The sequence below is a fragment of the Lemur catta genome, chromosome 15 (genome assembly GCF_020740605.2).
Source record: "Lemur catta isolate mLemCat1 chromosome 15, mLemCat1.pri, whole genome shotgun sequence".
Taxonomy (NCBI): domain Eukaryota; kingdom Metazoa; phylum Chordata; class Mammalia; order Primates; family Lemuridae; genus Lemur; species Lemur catta.
In genome coordinates this window covers 26,872,497-26,892,076 of record NC_059142.1, presented here as the reverse complement: position 1 = coordinate 26,892,076, position 19,580 = coordinate 26,872,497, and the positions used below count along the sequence as shown (strand labels likewise).

The following is a 19,580-nucleotide window of genomic DNA, read 5'->3' as shown; positions in this document are numbered from 1 at the left end:
TAAAGAAAGACAAGGAAAACGACCCCCTTGAGGCACTCGAGTTGTGGGACCTCTACTTACAAGTATTTGTATAAATGGGAAGGTTCAAAGGCATGCCAGGTTTTCTAGGATGGCCAATTCTTGTGCACAGGATTTTACTAAAGGGCAAATTGTATCAAGGAAAATTCAGAGTTCAAATGGTTGACCTGCCACTATAGAGTTAAAATGTTGAGTCTCAAGGTCTCTGCTTAAGATAAACTCATTGCTTGTGATATCCAAAATGATCTGTGTTTGTAAGATTTTTGATAAATGAGATCCTCCTGTACTGGCTGGAACCCCACAGCTGGCAGGGCGAGGCACTGGGAGGGGCCACAGCCTGGGAGCAGACCTGGTGGGAGGGAAGACCAGTGCATTCTGCCCACCATCGAGCAGCATGCAGCAAGGGCAAAAAAACGTCTGCCACCACCATCTTGGCACCATGGGAAGGTCTGGTGAGGCTACCCCCTGAACAAATTCTTCAGTCCCATGCCTATTAGGTTATAACTCAGGATTGGAATTAGTATCTATTTACCCAGCAGGGAGCTCAATTTGGCCAGAGGGCACCCATAGCCGGGGCAAGGCAAGTAGCATGCATCCTTCACAACTGGTTAATATGTCCTTTAAACTAAAAACTGTGCGCGTTCTGCTAGCTACACCAGCCAGGGATCCTTTGAGACAGTTGAAAGCAAAGGCCATCCTAGGGTGGGGTATGATCAGTGTGCTTTTGGAAAAAAGAAGGACATTGAAAAGAACCCTGCTCCAAATTACAGAGGGCTCCAGGTAACAAGAAACCTCAGGAAAGCAAATGGTTCCTTCAAGTCCATGACTCAGACGATGAAGGAGGGAGCCTCGGGGCCCCCTGCCTCACTATTAGCCCCAACCCAAATATCCCCATAGAAGCCCCGGGTGCACATTGACAGTGGGGACCTGATCAGCAGACTTTTACAAATGAGGGGGCCCAGGGCTCCATGCCTCCCCATGAAAGCCCTAGATGTAAATTTATAGTGGGGATTTGATTGGTGCTAAGCTGCAATGAGCAGAAGTGGACTCCCACTTTTCTGTCATGGCCCAACCTCTGGCATCAGCTGTGCATGGCACTCTACAAATCAGGTAGTGGTGAGGTACCTGTTGGCAGGCAGTAACTGAAAATTCCCTGCCGCAGGCCCCGGGGGCTGACCTAGGCAAGCAGCAGGAGCACCATGAGCTGTTTGTTCCACAAGCAACAGAAACTCATCTCTGAGGGCACTGCTAAGCTCCTGGTAGGTGAATACTAGGGCCTAGTGAAACCTGCAGGAGACTGCTCATTTGAAAGTTCTGCCCTCAACAGACCTCCACATTGTTACAGCATTGGCAAGAAGAAAGCTACCAAAGTGAGTAAGGCTATGTAGGCTGACAGGACCCCAGGACTTACAGAGAGAATTTAAATTCTCCATACCAATGAATATAGATACATGCAGTATCTATATGCCACTAAAGATACTGTACTCAGTTGCATTTGAGTGACAGGATCCTGGGACTGGGGTGGCCTTGCAGTGCCACTGGACTGTGTTAGGGGCTTTAAAAGGACTGTCTTACCCTGCTTGAGGAGAGCTTGTGAAACCTGCAATTGGACAGATTTACAAACAACAGGTTACTTATCTAAGGTCCACTAAGGATGGCAGGATGTTGTGTCTGAATCCCAGACTTCGGACAGATGGCAAAGCCCTTATATGGGGCCTTTAAAGGGACAGATGTTGAGCCCCTGATCTGGATCATGAACTGTTTTAATGCCTTTGGAAAACTAAAACAGTCTTATCATTGTCCCTGCTTTGGGGTTGCCTGACTCACAGAAAGAATTTAAATAATACGAAAAACAAAGAATGAGCCTTGGAGTCTTAGTATAGATACTGGTGAGACATCCCATGGACAGTGACATACTTCTCAAAGCCACTAAACAACATTGTGAGAGGATGGCCTCTTCGCCTCTGGGCAGTACAGCTACTTGTAAGAAGTTATTAAAGACCATGTTTATTCTCAACCCTGTCTCCCTTTTTGCCAGCCAAAGAATGAGCCTTTATAGCATGACTGTTTAGAGGTTTTGGAGGCTGTTTGGATATGCAGTGATCATGGCGGTGGCACTGCCACTTGGGACTTCAGCCCAGAAAGTTGAGCTGATTGCCAGAGGAAATCAGGACACTGGCAGAATAGTTAAGAAGGTCGCTGTAGGTGATCTATTCCTTGGGGCCTTGGTACCCTGGCTAGCTTTAGACCCCCTTAAAAACTAAAGACCAAGGCTCTGACATTTGGGATGACACAGCTAAATGGAGACAGAATTCTCATCGACTCATCTCCTACCCAAAGCTTTGGTTCAGCCTCTTATGAGGCATCTGCATGAATACACACATTGCAAGCGTGATGCCTTGATGGATATGGTGGGACCTTATTTGAGAGGACCCCGTTTGCAACTTTTTATATGCTCAGGGTGGTGCAGGGACAGAAAGGCAACCCTCTACACAAGGAGCCCCAACATGTGGGGGTCCACCCTTTCGATGATTGGCAGTTTCACTCAGATGCCTACATTTGTATTGGTAGATATCTTTCAGGCTGGATAAGAGGCTTGTCCTACCCAGCAGTAAGAAAGGAACATCTGAGGTTGCTAGAATCCTTCTGGAAGAACTCACTCCGAGATAGGCTCCTACCAGGAGCTGACAGGGCCTTCGCCAAGTTCTTTGCATGAGTACAGGAACAGGCCTCAGAGTACGATGGGATGATGGGCATCAACAGTCCAGGGAAAGAGGCCAAGCAAATGGAGAATAACACGCTGGCCATGGAGGTTGTGGACAGACAGCTACAGAAACAGCTCAACAGCTCAAGGTATCACTGTGTTTGGCTACTCCACGGCAGTATCCATTGGGGGAATCTTTACTTCCCACTCTCTACACTTGGATCTACTACACAGTGTCCTATGGTCACCCATAAACTTCTTTGAGTGGACCCCCAGTGGGAACCTCGTGAACTGTTTCCCTAAAAAGCTGGATGGAGTAGACTCAGTGATCCCACAGATCATCAAAATGTTCATAGGCTGCTTTCCTCCATACAGAGTGATAATGAACTGTCCTTTGTAGCGGAGGCAACCTAGCAAGTAAACACAGCCCTATTTCTAGAATGGAAATTACATGGAACCTGCCTAAAGTGGGATAAGGTATTGCCACTTGCCCTTCTCTGGATAAGGGTAGCCCTTTAGAATCAGGCTTAAGTTAAGCCCCTCAGAAATACTTTATGAGAGACCCTTCCTAGCAGCCCGAGGTAAGTATGGTAACATAATCATCAGTAAAAGAAAATAAGAGTAAAGCAATATGTCAAATGAGTGGGTCAGGTGCTAACCACTGTGTATGAGTTTGCCCCTTTCAGGTCCCTCAAAAGTGGAAGGGACCCTACGAAGTGCCTCTAACAACTCACACCTCATTGAAATTGTCAGAAGTGAAATCTTGGGTCCATCATACCAAAGTAAAGAGATGCAGCCCCCAGTGGAGGGTCTAGCCTTAGGTGATCTAAAGTATCTGCTTAAGAAAAAGAAAAAAAAAAAGAAAGTGTTTATATTTTTACTAATAGTTTTTGATTCTGTCTATAGGATAGAGAGAAAACTCCATAGTGAGGATTTCCCTGGGCTATCACCTCTTCTGTTGATCTGTCTTGCTACTGGGTGTGTTATCCTAAACCTTTTGGTACAAGTATTTCTGTACATGATTTCTGAATCTGCAGAAGCTGATCTCTTGGATGACTTACAGGGTACAACTATTAATAATAGCTCTGCACTTAGAGGTCCCATGTTTCTTTTCTAACCCAGCCCTGTATTGGACATTGTGTGCAAGGCAACAGTCCATTTCACCTTGTCCGTCCTCATAGTTGTAGTTATTGCGTATGCCCTTTTTTGCCTGATAATCTGTACCTTCCATCTAAAACATTGCCCCAACTCAGCAGGAAGTAGCTTGACAACTACGTTGTCCCTCCTCCCATAGATGTGGAAGAGTAAAATTGACAGTGGGGAATATGTAACAGATAGAATGGCCTGAAAAGGGGTAAAAATGTTTTCTGTCTTCAAAACCCCCTCACCTTTTTTGAGAACTAAAACCTGCACCCCTGCCTCAGGTCAGTGGTTGGGAGGAGCAAGAGCGTGTCCTTTGTTCTTTGTCCCAGAGGAGATGGCTCAAGGAGATTGTCTGGGTGGAGGTCATAAGGTTGTCTTAGCCGAAGATGGGATTATGGGATTAATCAGAATCTTTAAAAAACTCTGTACTGCTCAGAAACAAGACGTTGGTACTTTGAGACAGGAGTCTGCCAACCTGTTTATTTGCCAGCAAATTAATAAACTCCTCTTCCCTTGTCAAAAAAAAAGTGGGCTAAGGGCATGAATAGACATTTTTCAAAAGAAGACAAATGAGCCAGAAGCATATGAAAACATGTTCAACATCACTAATCATCAGAGAAATGCAAATTAAAACCACAATGAGATATCATCTTACACCAATCACAATGGCTATGAAAAAAAAATAACACATGTTGGTGAGGATGCAGCAAAGAGGGAACTCTTATACACTGGTGGGAATGTAAATTAGTGCAACCTCTATTGAAAACAGTATGGAGATTTCTCAAAGAACTAAAAATAGAACTATCGTACAATCCAGCAGTCCTAGTACTGGGTATCTACCCAAAGGAAAAGAAATTTATATATCAAAAAGATACCTGCACTCATGCTTATTGCAGCACTATTCACAGTAGCAAAGATAGGGAATTAACCTAAGTGTCTATCAAAGGAAGACTGGATAAAGAAAATGTGGTATATATACACAATGGAAGACTATTCAGCTGTAAAAAAAAAAAGAATGAAATCATGTCTTGTACAGCAACATTGATGGAACTAGAGGCCATTATCTTAAGTGAAACAACTCAGACACAAATATTGCATGTTCTCACTCACAAGGGAGAGCTAAATAATGTGTACACTTGGAAGCAGAGTTTAGAATGATGGACAGTGGCGACTCGGAGGGTTGGGGTGGGGTTGAATGATGGGAGGTTGCTTGGTAGGTACAATGTGTGTTGCTCCAGTGAAAGATGTGCTGAAGGCCCTGACTTTACCACAATGCAGTATATCAAGGTAGCAAAATTCTACTTGTACTCCATGAAAAAAATACAAATAAAATATAAATGAAAAAAAATCTAGTAGGAAAGAATCTTTGTCCAATCTTACCTTGCATCCCTTCCTTCCCCTTTTAACTGCTGCAAACAAATGAGATTATTGAAATAAATAAATATATGTGTGTGTGTGTATATACATATGGAAAAGCACCAATAATCCCACCTCCCTAATAAAACCATTACTGCTTTTAGCAAATTACCTTCCTTCCACATGTTTCTATTACAACTTACAATAAGTATAATCAGATTTTAATATTGCACTCTTGCTATACCATAATTTGGTATATCATTACCAAAATATTGAACATTTAAATATTTTTTCTGTTTCAGGTAATGATGTAATAAATATTTTATCTATCTCCTTAAAAGAAATACCAAGAAATATATTAACCCAAAGGAAGGGAACATCACTTAGTAATTGTTCCTTTTTGTTGCCATAATGCTTTCCAAACACTATTAACTTTATGTTAATAGATAGTGATAGATGAACAACAGAGCTAAATTGAATTCACCTTTTAGATTGCAGTATGGTTTTTAGGAATTAGTTGAGGGAATATTAAAAAAGTTAGAAATTTCATTGAACATATAGTGTTTTTCACTCAGCTGCAAAGGTTTACACACACACACCCTAAGGGCTTGGCATAATACAAACTTGTTAAACAGCTGGCATATTCATTTCCTCATGCAACTCTTAAAACTCATTCTTTTAATGCTATTACTAATTATAATACTCTTAAGTACATAGCAATTGATTTTTGTCAGTATCTGTCAGTATTTTGTTAAATTGCTATCATAAGGTAATGAGACTGTTTGCTGTAACAATTCTGTATTTATATCAGGTGCATAGCTATACCAAATGAACTAATATACTTTTAATTTTGTCTTTTTAAGGGTCAGGGTACTGATCGACTACTTTCAACAGAATCTCATGATGAAGTAACTAATATTCTTCAGCAACCATTGGCCCTTGGTTACTTTGTATCAACTGCCAAAGCGGGTCCATTACCTGACTGGTTCTGGTCAGCATGTCCTCAAGCACAATATCAGTGTCCCCTTTTTCTTAAGGTATTGCTACTTCTGTGCTAGTTCTTAAATAAGCCTAATTGAGGACTTAAATCCTGAGAAGTATATGTGGCTTTTTGAGGTCTTACAGCTTGTCTGTGTTCTTAAATGTGTTACCACTTGCAACTCTAGACAACATCACAAAGAGAATTATCTAGTTATTAAAAAATTGTAATTTTTAAATTTTATTAAGATTGCACTTAATTATTCTTAAGTCAAACTCCTGGGGCCCTTGCTCTTAGTGTTGGTTGAGTATTCTTATCTGAAATGCTTGGACCAAAAGTGTTTCAGATTTTGGACTTTTTTTTGAATTTGGAATGCTCAATCTGTATTTTCAACTACACATATGAAAGTTTAGAGCTGAGAGAAACCTTATATATTACCTCTTGTGTAATCTTCTCATTTTTTAGGTGAGCATATTTAAGTTCAGAAAAACACCTGTCTAAAGTCATAAATTGGTAGTAGACTCAAGACTAAAACCTGGATCTTTTAGTGATTATTATGTTATTTTTTGAATTATATTATACTCCACTGCTACTGCCATTATGCTGCATTATAGCAGATTAAAAGTTTGGGTTAAAAAAAGTTATTCTTTTATTTTTGAGACAGGGTTTTGCTCTGTTGCCCAGGGTGAAATACAGTGATGCAATCACAGTAGCTCGCTGTAACTTCAAAATCCTGGGCTCAAGCAATCTTCCCACCTCAGCCTCCCGAGTAGATGAGACTACAGGCGTGCACTAGCACGCCTGGCTAAGTTTCTTATTTTTTGTAGCATAGGGATCTCACTCTGTTATTCAGGCTGGTCTTGAACTCCTGGCCTCAAGAAAAGATTGATAATTTTAGTAATAATACTTGTTTTTAGTTTCATTTACTATGTTCTTAAAAAAAAAGCTTTCTAGCTGTGTGTAAATTGCTGTGTTAAAATTGAGTGGTTTTTAAGTACAGTAACGAGATTCTTAGATCTATAGTGATTTATTAAAACAAATTCATTAGTAAGTGATATAACTGAAGTCAAGATATATCATAAAGTGGTAAAATAAAATGAGATGTGAAAGCCCTATACAGAGTTTATTGCTGCTGCTGCTGCTATTACTGTTCCAAAGTAACAAATTCAGATCTGACTCACTTATTCTTATGTTAACGCACCAGAAGTCGAGTTTTTATGCCATAAGTCATGCTAATTTAAATATCTGCTAACCAATTTTTATTTGTTAGGGTAAAAGTTGGATAGTATGCTTTAGTTTTTTAGGGCTATATTTTAGTGGGTACAAGACAAATAGGTTTCTTGCTATCTTTTAAGCCTGTTGCTATTAAATCTTGATATCCTTGGACCACATCCCATTGAGTTAATGACATTTGAAGTTAAACAATGGACTTCTATAGCACATTCATAAAGAATACAACAGTTGGTGATCTGAATTGACTGTTAATGAGATAATATATTTAAAGAGTGTCAGCCAAGGTAATAATTAGTTTTGTCATATAACTTTTCTTCCCCTTCCAATATGTGTGCAGTGGTCTATACAGATCTCATTACAAGAACATATTTTCAAGGGATTTTCTGCAGAATAGTAGTCCTTGGAATCTCCAAAAAAACAAAGGGTTCTTTGGTCCCTTGGGAAGTGCAGCACATACTATCTGTCTCCTTTTGTAGTCACAATACATGTATGCACACTAATGGCTCTCAAAAACAGCAATAAATAAGATTGTTTACCTAGCATTTCTTAAACTTATTTTAATACACAAGAAAAGGATTGTGTAACACCTATTAATAGTTTATTACCTTAGTATTTCAGGGCACATTTTTTAAGGAAACACTACTTTACAGAAAATCCAAGGGACTATCCAGATTCTTTTCTACTCAATATTTATTTGCAGAGAGGATAGTGTAAAGTGGGCATTCACCCTCAGATACAGTATAACAAGATTAGGACTTCTGGTTCTGAATTACCAGGTAAGGCATAATTTACCATAATTCTGTTCACCTTTTTTTTTATATATCCCATTTTATTTCCATACTATAGGCAATAAACTACTTGTGTGTTTCTCTTTGCCTGGAAAAATAGTGGATTGTAATCTAGATGGTTAAAAATCTTTTTATCAAAGCAATTAGAGAACTGGTACTAATTATATTGTATTTAAATTTGTAGTGATCTGCAATGTGAGGCTTCTGTTTATAACTCATAAATCAAGCATTTACAGATACCTCAAATATACATATATTTGGTTATATTCCTGAATGTATGACCCAAGACTCTATACATATATTATAATTGTAATAGAACACCTAAATATAAAATAGGACCTTTTACAGTGTATAGAATGAAATGTACCAAGAGTTTCTGTAGTGAACACCACCATTGTCTTGTCACAGCTTTCTAACACTATTATACATATTGACTTATAAACAAAATGGTTCATTTTATTTGATTGACATGTGGAGTAGCACATTCCTTTCTCTCACTATTCATTGCCATCCCTAAATAGGTGTGCCAGTTGTTACCAAGCTTCTATTATGAAATTGGGCAAAAAGAAAGCCTCTGTGCACTGTATTATTTAGAGTGTTCACAATTCAGTCAAATGTAGCTTTGAGAGTAATAGTGTTGTAAGTAAAATGTTTATGCTTATTCCTGTTACTGTTTCAGTGCTAGACTTAGGTATAGTCTTAAGTTTTGTGTAAGCTAGGAACATACTGTACTCAAGTTTCTCAGTTTATCCTGTTTTGAAAGGATTCTTTGGTCTCAAAAACAATTTATTGTTTATTGCTATAGAAAAAGAAATAGGAAGATTCAATAAAGTTTTGGCCTTAAAAATTACTTCTATAATGAGTGAGTTAAGCAAAGAGAACAGGCATTTTTATAGTGGCTCTCATTCATAACATAGGACTAAAATTTGTTTCATCAATGAAGATACATTGGGAGAATAAGGGAAAACTAAACAACAGACTTTTTTCCTTTTGGCTGACCGATTACCTGTTACCTTTTTAGGCCTCTTTGCACCTCCACGTGCCTTCAGTGCAATCTGACGAGCTGCTTCACAGTAAACACTCCCACCCACTTGACTCAAATCAGACTTCAGATGTCCTCAGGTATAGTTCTTTTACCATTAAGGGTTTGCCACTGCAACTTTAAAAGAATATAATGTTGATCCTTGTATATTTTTCTCATATTTAGCAGTTGTGTACCATCAGATTTCTAGATAAATTGTATCATTCAGCATAAGTAATCTACTTTTGAGAATAATTTTTAGGAAAATTAGTTATCTTTCTCCCCAAGAACTCTCTATTCCACATACCTTCCACTCTTTTTTTAAGGTGATTTTGAATCTTAGATGCCATAATTGAAAACTGCTTCCATAATCTACATTGGAAATAAATGCATGACTCATATAATTTATTTGCTTTTCAGGTTTGTTTTGGAACAGTACAATGCACTCTCCTGGCTAACCTGTGACCCTGCAATCCAGGACAGACGCTCGTGTCTCCCAATTCATTTTGTGGTGCTGAATCAGTTATATAACTTTATCATGAATATGCTGTGATCTTCATGTGACAGAACTGTGCAAAAAAGGACATGAAAAAAAGGAAAAAAAGGATATTTCGCTGCAGGATTAAGTTACAATTATCTTCTCAGTGAAAGTCATTTGTGATGGGGTCTAATTCTTATTACTTCAACAAATATTGTTTTGACTTGTGGGGAGGGGCTATAACCCTGCTATTTTTCATTGACTATACTGAACTCTTTAGGATGATGACTGATCATACAAAACGTATTATAACATTTTCGTAGCAAAAATTAACCTTTTTTTTCCAGTCACAGTATTTGTGAAAAGTAATGAGCCATAGTACCCAGTCATATTAAATGAATATTAAAAGCATGGAGAGGAAACATGAGGAACAATGAATTTCAACATATGGCTTCAGAACATCAAGATGTTCTTGTATTGGATTATAGTATCTAGTATTCAAACATGCCTGCATCTCTTATTTATTGTAAGTTTTTAAATGTATAAATTGTCTTATATTTCTTAACCTCTTTTATAAAAATTTTCCTAGAAGGTTTATACTGCCTTCTTGCTTTAAAGCAATTGGTCTAAAATATATGTAATCGTCTTAATTAAAAAGTTGCAGTAGGGTTGCTTTTAGAGTATTATTTTTTTGTAAGGGGGTGGGTGGGACAGTAAATTTGTATTGTCTCGATGTACAGTTTAATGGGGATAGAGGGGGAATAATGTCCATACCATTGTGTGTGGAGGATTTACAGCTAAGCTGTAGTTGCAGAGTACATGTACAGTAATGAAGTTCACTGTGTTTATAAATTGAAAAGGTACCAGGTCTTACAGCATTTTATATATCACACCTTTACAGAATAACATGATGGCAATATACAAGTGATATTGTTAGGTGGTTTAACTTAGAATAAAATGAGAATTCTTCAGTTATATTTTGTACTATGGTTTAGGGCTATGACTAATATTTCAGGCCATTTCCAGTGAAAGAAACTTAGTTTTACAAGAAAGACATTTGCTACTGAGTGCTTAAACTAATTTTGGTGTTTAATGTTACATGCTTAAATTTTTTTCAGTTTTAGCAGTGGCACATTTAGGCATGGGAATATTATTAATTATGAAATTTATCTTCAGGATCTCCTATAAGGTTGAAATTTAGCCCAGCTCTAGGCATTTTAAAAATTATTTTAAGAACAATCACTCTTGATTGTTTGACCTTTTTTTTTTTTAAATTAAAGATTGGGAATGTGTGTGAGAGAATGCATATGTATGGGTGTGTGTGTGCAATCAAACTGTGGTGTAAATAGATTCTCAGTGAATTCTGGTATTCAGACTCTATTCCACTAGTGAAAGAACCATTTTTTAAACTTACCCTGTTTCCCTTTGCCTTTTTTATTTATTTAATTTTCTTGGTTTGGAGATGGCAGTCCCAAACACCAGAGTCTGTACTTTTCTATTACACAGCTCAGATTAAGGTAGGGCATATGCCAAGGAGGTTCTCACCTCCCTAAAGAAGGGACTTGAATTTTAGGGACTTTAATTCACCCCTTCCTTCAATACAACTTTCCCCCTTCTTGTTTGCACATGCCAAGATAACTGCGTTTATGCAGTCTTTACCCCCTTGAAAAATACTTTCTACAGTGCTGCTCACAAGAGAGCCCAAGTTAGCTTCCTACTCACATTGCTGACTTGAATTCACAGTGGCCAAGTCTACCTATATTTCTTGGAAGCAGTCTTGCAAAATTCCTATTTGTATGTTCACTAATTATCTACAAGGACAAAATCAATTGTATTTACAAAACTCTAATTCGGTTTTTTTTTTAACTGAAACTTGTTTTGTAAATACTATATGCTTAGGTTAAATATCACTTTCTTATGAATATAACTTCTTCAAATTGTGTATATAAAAACATTAGCAAGTTTTGTTTTTTTCTATTCAGAAAACAATTGATGACAAAAGTTTTCAATCATTTCTTCAAAATTATAATGCAATCCCAATGGTCAGTATATTTTGATATTAAATTTAAAGATCACATCTCTGCATTTGTTTTTAAATTATACTAACACACCACAGATTATGTTGGTATGTTTTGTCCTGTACTTTCTTAAAAAGAAAACTTATTTGAGATTTGAGGAAAAAGATTCTTATTTGGAATTTCTATAAAAAGAGTATCCTTTTTTATATACTTAGCTCAATAGTGACTTTAAAAAAAATGAAAGCTATATTCTCAGTTGTTTAAAATCACTAACCTATGGTAACCACACCTCAGTTTGAAAATAGATTTAAAAAAAATCATTCCCTGATAGTTTCTTTTATATGGAGCCATAAGGAGGGAACCCAGTATATAATTCCTTTTTATCTGGGAATCAGGGAATAGTTCCCAAATACATAGGATTTACTGATAAGAGTTTTTTTCCTTCCCTTCATATATCAGTTCAACATTCAAATAGAAAGTTATTAAATAGCCATTAGAAAAGGTCATTAGACTTATTTCAGAAAAGAAATTAAGCGTTTTGTGCAGGATGATGGATCTGACTTACTAATATACTGTCACAGACGAGTATAGGTAGTTTTGTTTTATTTAAGTAGTTAAGCAAAATATTATACTTTATAGCAGTGGACTACCAACACCTTGACTTCTTTGTTACAGTGCTAATGTCTGTTTTTTGTGCAGTTATCCATTATAAAACAGGGTGGAAGTTCAGTATTTTGGCATTTAAAAAGATTAATTATATAATGTCTGCTTCCAGCCAGTGAGAAACATCTAGCCATACCTTTCTTATGCAAGCCATTCAGTTATCAGGACTGTGAATTAACACTGTATGAATAAATTTCTGTACACCTTATTGTTTGGCCAGAAGGCCACCAAGTGTACTTATATGTAATCCTTAAATTTTAAAGTAGCTGTAATTTTTAAATATTTCTAAACTTTTCTTAAACCACTAAAATTAAGCTCTTACTACTTAGTCAACTATCCTCAGCTGTATTCGTACTCAATCGTCAGTATGGCACAGATTACTGTATTAAAATATTTTCCTTTCATCTTCATATTTACCTTCTGAGGTAATTTTTTAACTTAATGTGTTACTACAAAGATTTGCAGATCTTTAATCAAGCACTATGTTAATACTGTAATATCAAAATATTATGTCGCATTATTTAAAATGTTCAGATTGAATAGATTAAAAGGAAGTTTTTAAATGCTATTGCATCATATAATTTGCTACTCATCCACTATGGCATTGCATATCAATCTATTAATACATTTAATGTTGCATGAGTGATATTTTGATCTGGGTTTCCTCTTAAGATTTTAGTTTGTTTAAATTAAGGAAAGATGTTTTTAACATACATTTTTATTTTGTCCCACCTCCCAAAAAATCAGCTGGAAATCTTAACCTTTTGGTTTTTGGTGTTTTAATGGGCCCAGAACTGTGGTTTAAATTTTTTTATATGTATTTTCTTTTTTGTGGAGTATAAATTTTAAAACTGGATTTGGGACCTAAAATACTCCTCAGGTTGATGTATTCATGAAGTTTTAAAATAGCTTTAGTTTTCAAAGTAAACTGGATTTGTGGACCTTAAAGTTACTGAGTTTAAACTACAAATTGTAACGTCATTACTGGACATGTCAGCATCAACCTTCTCAAAATTGCTTGGTCACTTTACGAAGGGGCGTTTTAAAGTTGTTGTTTAGCAGTGACATTTAATATGGTCCAATTACTTTTCTTTTTAACGTGACAAAAAAGAATAAGGAACAAACACTATTGCTGCCGAATGCCATAACACTGAGTTGTACAAATTGTGATTGAGGAAATGAAAAGGTTTATACTTTTTAAAAAAACAAAAAACAAAAAACAAAACTTCAAATGGAATAAATTATTCATGAAGCCTTCATTGTGGTGTCTCATTCTGTTGAAAATATTTTCATCTTAAATTTGTGTGAAAAATAATAGCAATATTATTTTTGTGTCATTTATAATGGAAAGGGGCAACCTAGAAACTGATTAATGGTCTTTTAATTTCTGAGAAGTATTTTATTTTCAAAAAGAATTTTAATCATGTATCAGTGTACAATATATACAGTACAGGAATTGTATATTTACATATATACCAATTCCTTGTAGGCTCATTATTTTCTTATTTATTTTTTATTCCAAGCAAGCTACCTTTAAATATTAAAGCTTAGCTCTATCCTATTTCTATTTGATCATGTAAATGTGTTTGAAGTATTAAAAAAAAGTTCAGAAGTGAATAATCCATCAAAAATAGCTCTGCCCATATTCTGTAAGCAGCCATTTAAAATATTTTTGTCCGGACTTAAGCTGAGTAAGGACATACCTCAAAATTATTGTGATCATTTTGAAATAGTTTCTGCCAGCAAAATTTTTAAAAATGATCTTTTAAAAGGAGGGATATGTTGTTTAAACTGCCTATCCTAAATTATTTTCTGTCTCACAGTTTACATTACCTCTGGTTTCTACATTTTTTTTTTTTTTTACTATGGTCTTATGTATGACTAAAAAGAACTACACAAATCAAGCTTTTTTTTCCCAAAGGGGTTATTCCCTTCTTGCACAACTGCACACAACCTTTTTTTTCTATTTCTAACTTTCAGTATTGAAAACCAATGTCTGAAAAATCCTATTGAGTGGTTTACTAGAGGAAATGAATTTTTTTTCTTTAATAGTTTAAATCAAATTCTTATTTGTACTGCACATAAGGTAATGATACTTGTTAAGAATTCAAGTGGCTTAGAGATAGACTTGTTCCCTACCTTAAGCAAACACAGTTTTTATATGGTGAGCCAGTGTGCTCTATCTTGGCAAAATCCAGTACTTTGAAAGCCCAAAACGCTAGTTGGTTTCTTCCCTGAGAAACTTCTCTTACAAATTTTCTACCAGAGTTCTCCGTGTGAATTCCTTTAAAGTGAAGAAGTACAGATTGAGAGGTGTAGTGAAATATGGTGAACATTTAAAAATACTCTAGAAGGAATTAATAAATTAACCCATGGAAATTATCTTGACCTCTTTATGTCAGCACATTATGTGTGTAAATGTATGCAATTGTTAATTTAATTGGTAAGGTGACTTGAAATAATATCAGCTTATTCTAGGTATCAATACTTCATTTCTAGAATCAAAATTGCAACATGTTCTGACAGTTATTTTCCACTTAGTGATTTTTATTATCAAAATATGCCTCAGACAAATTTGTAACTATAAGAATTGTTCAAAAATACTTGGGGCAGATGGTAGTCATTATAGGTATTGGAGAAATTTAGAGGCAGAGAATCCACTTCAGGGTAAAATTAGAAATGTAGTTGGAATCATATTCAAACTATTTGGGGGGTAAATGACCTTTGAAATATAATTTCTAAGGAAGCATGGACATTTAGTGGGATCCATTATCTCTTAAATGTGTAATATGAAAATGTCCAGGCTTTGCTAAACAGAATATTACGGGAGTTTTACTCTGTTAACTAGTTGAGATAAGTCAAGTTCCTTTTGGATCCCCCTGAGAGTACAGAAGTCCAGAGGGCACTGATTTGTTTGAGAAGTTCACGTAAACAAAAAGGAAAAGGGAAGAGAATTATGTTTTTGGCTATGGCAAAAGATAAATTTAACTGTCTTGAATGTATTCCTGATGCGTCTATTCTGATAATGTCTAGTTTTCAATATTTTCCTGTGTGTACTGGAGGAGAGTTATCAATGCTGGAATGAGGATTAAAGAACCCTGACTCTCAGAGTTCTATTATCTATAACCAGAATTTCTGTTTGAGATTGATAGAAGATTTTTGAGCTGGTTTTTGTTTTGTTTTTTTTCTTCCACAATGCCCCAACATAACTGTGTCAAGAATGACTTTTGTGAAGTTAAAATGTTGGTTTTAAAGACTTATTTTGCCACTACCTACTACAGAGAAAAAAAAATATTTTACTAAGTGATAAACCTAAACTATGCCACGTCCCCAAGCCATGTAGTGTCTTAAAGACTTGCATTCAGATTGAATTTAAGTCTTAGTTTTGTCATTCTCTTATTCTGAGCGAATCTTCAGTTATTAGTAAAACCAACAATTTTCCTCCACAAATAACACTTGGTCCTTACAGTGTTCCTTGTCACTGTGCAGGGCACTACCATATCCTGTTGGTCAAACCGTAAACTCCTTGTAACCAGGCATCATAATTATTGGTCTTGTGTATTGACTATCAACTAGTTTCATTTCTCTCTCTACTGGCCTGATTTTAGTCTAAATTAGAATTATCCAGTGCCATATAAGGTATTAGATAAAACTACCTTTTCTGAGTGGACCATTGCCATATACAAGTACTCTTAACTTGGTATCTCTATTCTCAGTGTGTTCCTTTTGTGGTAACTGAAAATCCTTTTGCTCTAAAGGTAAGTACAGCCTCAAAATGGGCCTCTTTCCTGTATGTTCTCCTCTTAGCTTTTTAGGCATTTGAGTTCCTTGAAAGCCCCATGGTTATTTTTGCCTTAAAGCCTCCCCATGATTTCCACATACATCTTTGCCTCAGATCAGGTTTCTTTGTTATACACTTACTGCAGTGCCCTATGTGGAGCCTTTGTAGTGTTTTTCACGGTCTGTAATTATATGATTATTTGTCTTTACCAAACAACTCCATGAGGGCAGAAATTGGGTCTATTTCGCTCACCATTGAGTCTCCAGAATCCAACACAACACCTAGCACTAGAATAAGGCACATAAATACTTTTGAATAAATATTTTTAATGGACTTTTTGCAATAAACATCTCTACAGAACTTAGCTGAAGTGTGAGTTTTGCAAATAATTTAAGTGAAGTTATAAAATTCTAATTACTTGGGACTCTTACTATAATATTAGTAGAAGCATTTGATCATCAGATGAGGATTCTTATCCTAGGTTTGCAATGTTCTGCATTGTGAATTCAGGCAAAACACAATCTCTTGAAATCTCAATTTACTCAGTTGTAAATGAACACCATAATAACCATAGCCTTCTAACGAGCTTTGTGAACCTCAAAGGAAATTGTGTAAAAAAAACCCAAAAACACTGAAAATTATAAAGGTGTGAGGGATGACTTTTTAATACTTACATTCTCTATAGAGTCAAATCCAAAATGAACTAAGGCTTACAAGAGAAAGACAAAAGGCACTTAAAGACAACAAAAAGGACTTTTAAATATGTTTCCAGAAAGAGTAAGGATGGATAGGATACAAAAAGTATTTAGTACCTATTCAGTTTTACCTCCCTTCTGTCCCAACCCACCCCACTTAAAAAATCAGCAAGAGGATCTTCAACATGCTTGTGATAACATGCTCTAAATAACATGCTTATGATGGAATTCAAACTTGAGATAGTTAACTGATTTCAAGGAGCTACTCAAGCCTCCAGGCCCACCTGAATTACATCCTGGGTGGTAAAGGAACTTGCAGGTATGAGTTCAGAAATGCTGTGGAACGCTGAAGGGTCCTGCAAGAGTGAAAATGGGCAACTTTCCCAATTTTAAAGTTTTAAAAAGGTAGGTCCCAGAAACTACTAACAGAATTACTTGACTTTACCAACAGTACCATTAGAAGCTGGCATAGTTTCACTAAAACACTATACAATTTAATTATATACTATAGTTATGAAATACAAATGTCTGACTTTTAAGTCTTCGGTCTGCCTAGAAATATACTTGATGAACATAATTAGTTGGATAAGTCCTCTAAAGCTGTGGGCCCCAGCCCCCAGCTGTGGACTGGTACTGGTCCATGGCCTGTTAGGAACCAGGCTGCACAGCAGGAAGTGAGAGGCAGGCCAGTGAGCGAAGCTTCATCTGCATTTACAGCCACTCTCCATCGCTGGTGTCACTGCATAAGCTCCACCTCCTGTCAGATCAGCAGCGGCATTAAATTCTCATAGGAGTGAGCACTCTACTGTAAACTGAGCATGCGAGGGATCTAGGTTGCATGCTCCTTCTGAGAATCTAATGCCTGATGATGTGAGATAGAGCTGAGGCAGTGATGCTAGTGCTGGGGAGCGGCTGCAAATACAGATTATCATTAGCAGAGAGGTTGGACTGCACAATAATTGTGATGTGCGTGAATCATCCCAAAACCCTCCCCACCACCATCTATGGAAAAATTGCCTTCCCTAAAACTGGTCCCTGGTACCAAAAAGGTTGGAAACTGCTGCTCTAAAGTGAGATGAATTGTTATTCAGTGCATACATAAGAAGTACCGAACCAATCTCATTGCCTTTTATTTTTACACCATTGACAAACTGATAAATTATAGGGCTGAACATGCAGCAGGTTATTTAATAAAGTTTCATGGCATCTTTAATTTAGCAAGGCACTATGATGTGCCATGCTGTGCCAGCAGCAAAGAAGTAAAATATCATCCCTGCCTTTAAAGTACTCATTTCTGGTGGGAAAGACCGATGAAATCTAACAATACAATGTAATGTGTTAAGTACTGTGATTGAGGAAGCAAAGGGTGTCCTGGGAGCATAGAAGAGGGACACCTAATATGGTGAAGGGATAGGTGGTTTTTCAGGGAAAGGTCTCTTAGCAAGGGTAAATTGGAGGTGAGACTTACAGGATACATAGGAGTTTACAAATAGAAAGAATGAAAGACATTCTAGACAGGAGGAACTATGAGAAGAATTTGGGAAACAGTCAGTTCAAACTGACTAAAATGAAGACATCATGGTGGGATATGGCAGGAGTCCAAGCTAGAAAGAAGACAGACCACAAAAATCTGTCTTTTCAGTTCTACTCTAAGGAAATTGAACTTTATCCCAAAGCAGGGAAGTGTTGAACAATCAAAGCAAAGAGGTTTGACTGGTGGAACAAGGTTAACTGCAGAGGGATGTCTCTAAGGTTAAACTATAGAACTTGGCTGGACTCAGTTGTATTCAACATTTTATTCATAACATTAATGAAAATATCTGCCTAGCTAAAGCAGACAGCCAGTTTAAGAGTCAAAGAGATCTTGACAGGCTGAAACACGATAAGACATCTTAAAAGATAAAATAACACTATTGAGGTTAATTATAAAAAGAGTTTTATGTTGAGAAAAATGGAGCCTAGTTGTCTTCTAAGATCCTTGTGCTTCTGGAATTACACAACTATTTCCAAAGAACATTGGTCTGCGTTTAAATACCTACGTCTTCTAATTTCCTGAAGCTCATTTACTCTGCAATAATCTACATAAAAGTATCTAGTATACCTGAATCATAGTAGATATTCTTAGGTGTTTTTCTTTTTTTCTCTTCTTTTTGTTTCTCTGTTTCTTTCTTCCTCCAGTCTGATTGAAAAATAAAGTGGAAAAGAGTAAAAGCAAGCAAGTCAAAAGGAGAATGTTTACTTTACCCACGAAGGAGTCTTCTCTTTTGACGTAAACGAGATATAAGAACTACAGAACATGTTTCATCAAATCTAAGATACCAATAATTGTATGACATTATTTTATGTGTCATTAAGAAAAAAATGCTGTCAAAATTTAATACAATATTAGTTGTAAGATTTTCACATTTCAGATATGTTAAACTGTGGGGAAAAAGTCATCATAGTTACATCTTTTTGATGAGTTACATCTTTTTGTGACTAGAAATGGTAAAGGGCTTCAACGCCATGTTGGCCTTAAAAAGAGGTTATACCCTTAAACATTTTATAAGCACAAAAAGGTACATCATAATTTTATGAGGTAATCCTTTGATAGCCAAAGTTTTGTGGTTTATGGACAATTAAATGTTAGGACTAATTTGTAGGATTATTTACCATTTGAGAAGAGAATCTGCCTAATTAAACATCTGAGCTGCAAGGTCTTTT

General features: G+C 36.4%; 1 protein-coding gene across 2 annotated transcripts in view; it reads left to right on the top strand.

Moving 5' to 3' along the window:
• The window catches only part of MED13 (mediator complex subunit 13), a 101,197-nt gene extending 87,539 nt beyond the window's left edge, over positions 1-13,658 (top strand). For both annotated transcript variants that reach the window (XM_045525607.1, XM_045525606.1), the window contains 3 exons: positions 6,085-6,258; positions 9,243-9,343; positions 9,663-13,658. In XM_045525607.1, coding sequence (XP_045381563.1) covers positions 6,085-6,258; positions 9,243-9,343; positions 9,663-9,795 — 408 coding nt within the window. In that variant the 3' untranslated portion in view covers positions 9,796-13,658. The remainder of the gene's footprint in view (positions 1-6,084; positions 6,259-9,242; positions 9,344-9,662) is intronic.
• The last annotated feature ends 5,922 nt before the right edge of the window (positions 13,659-19,580 follow it).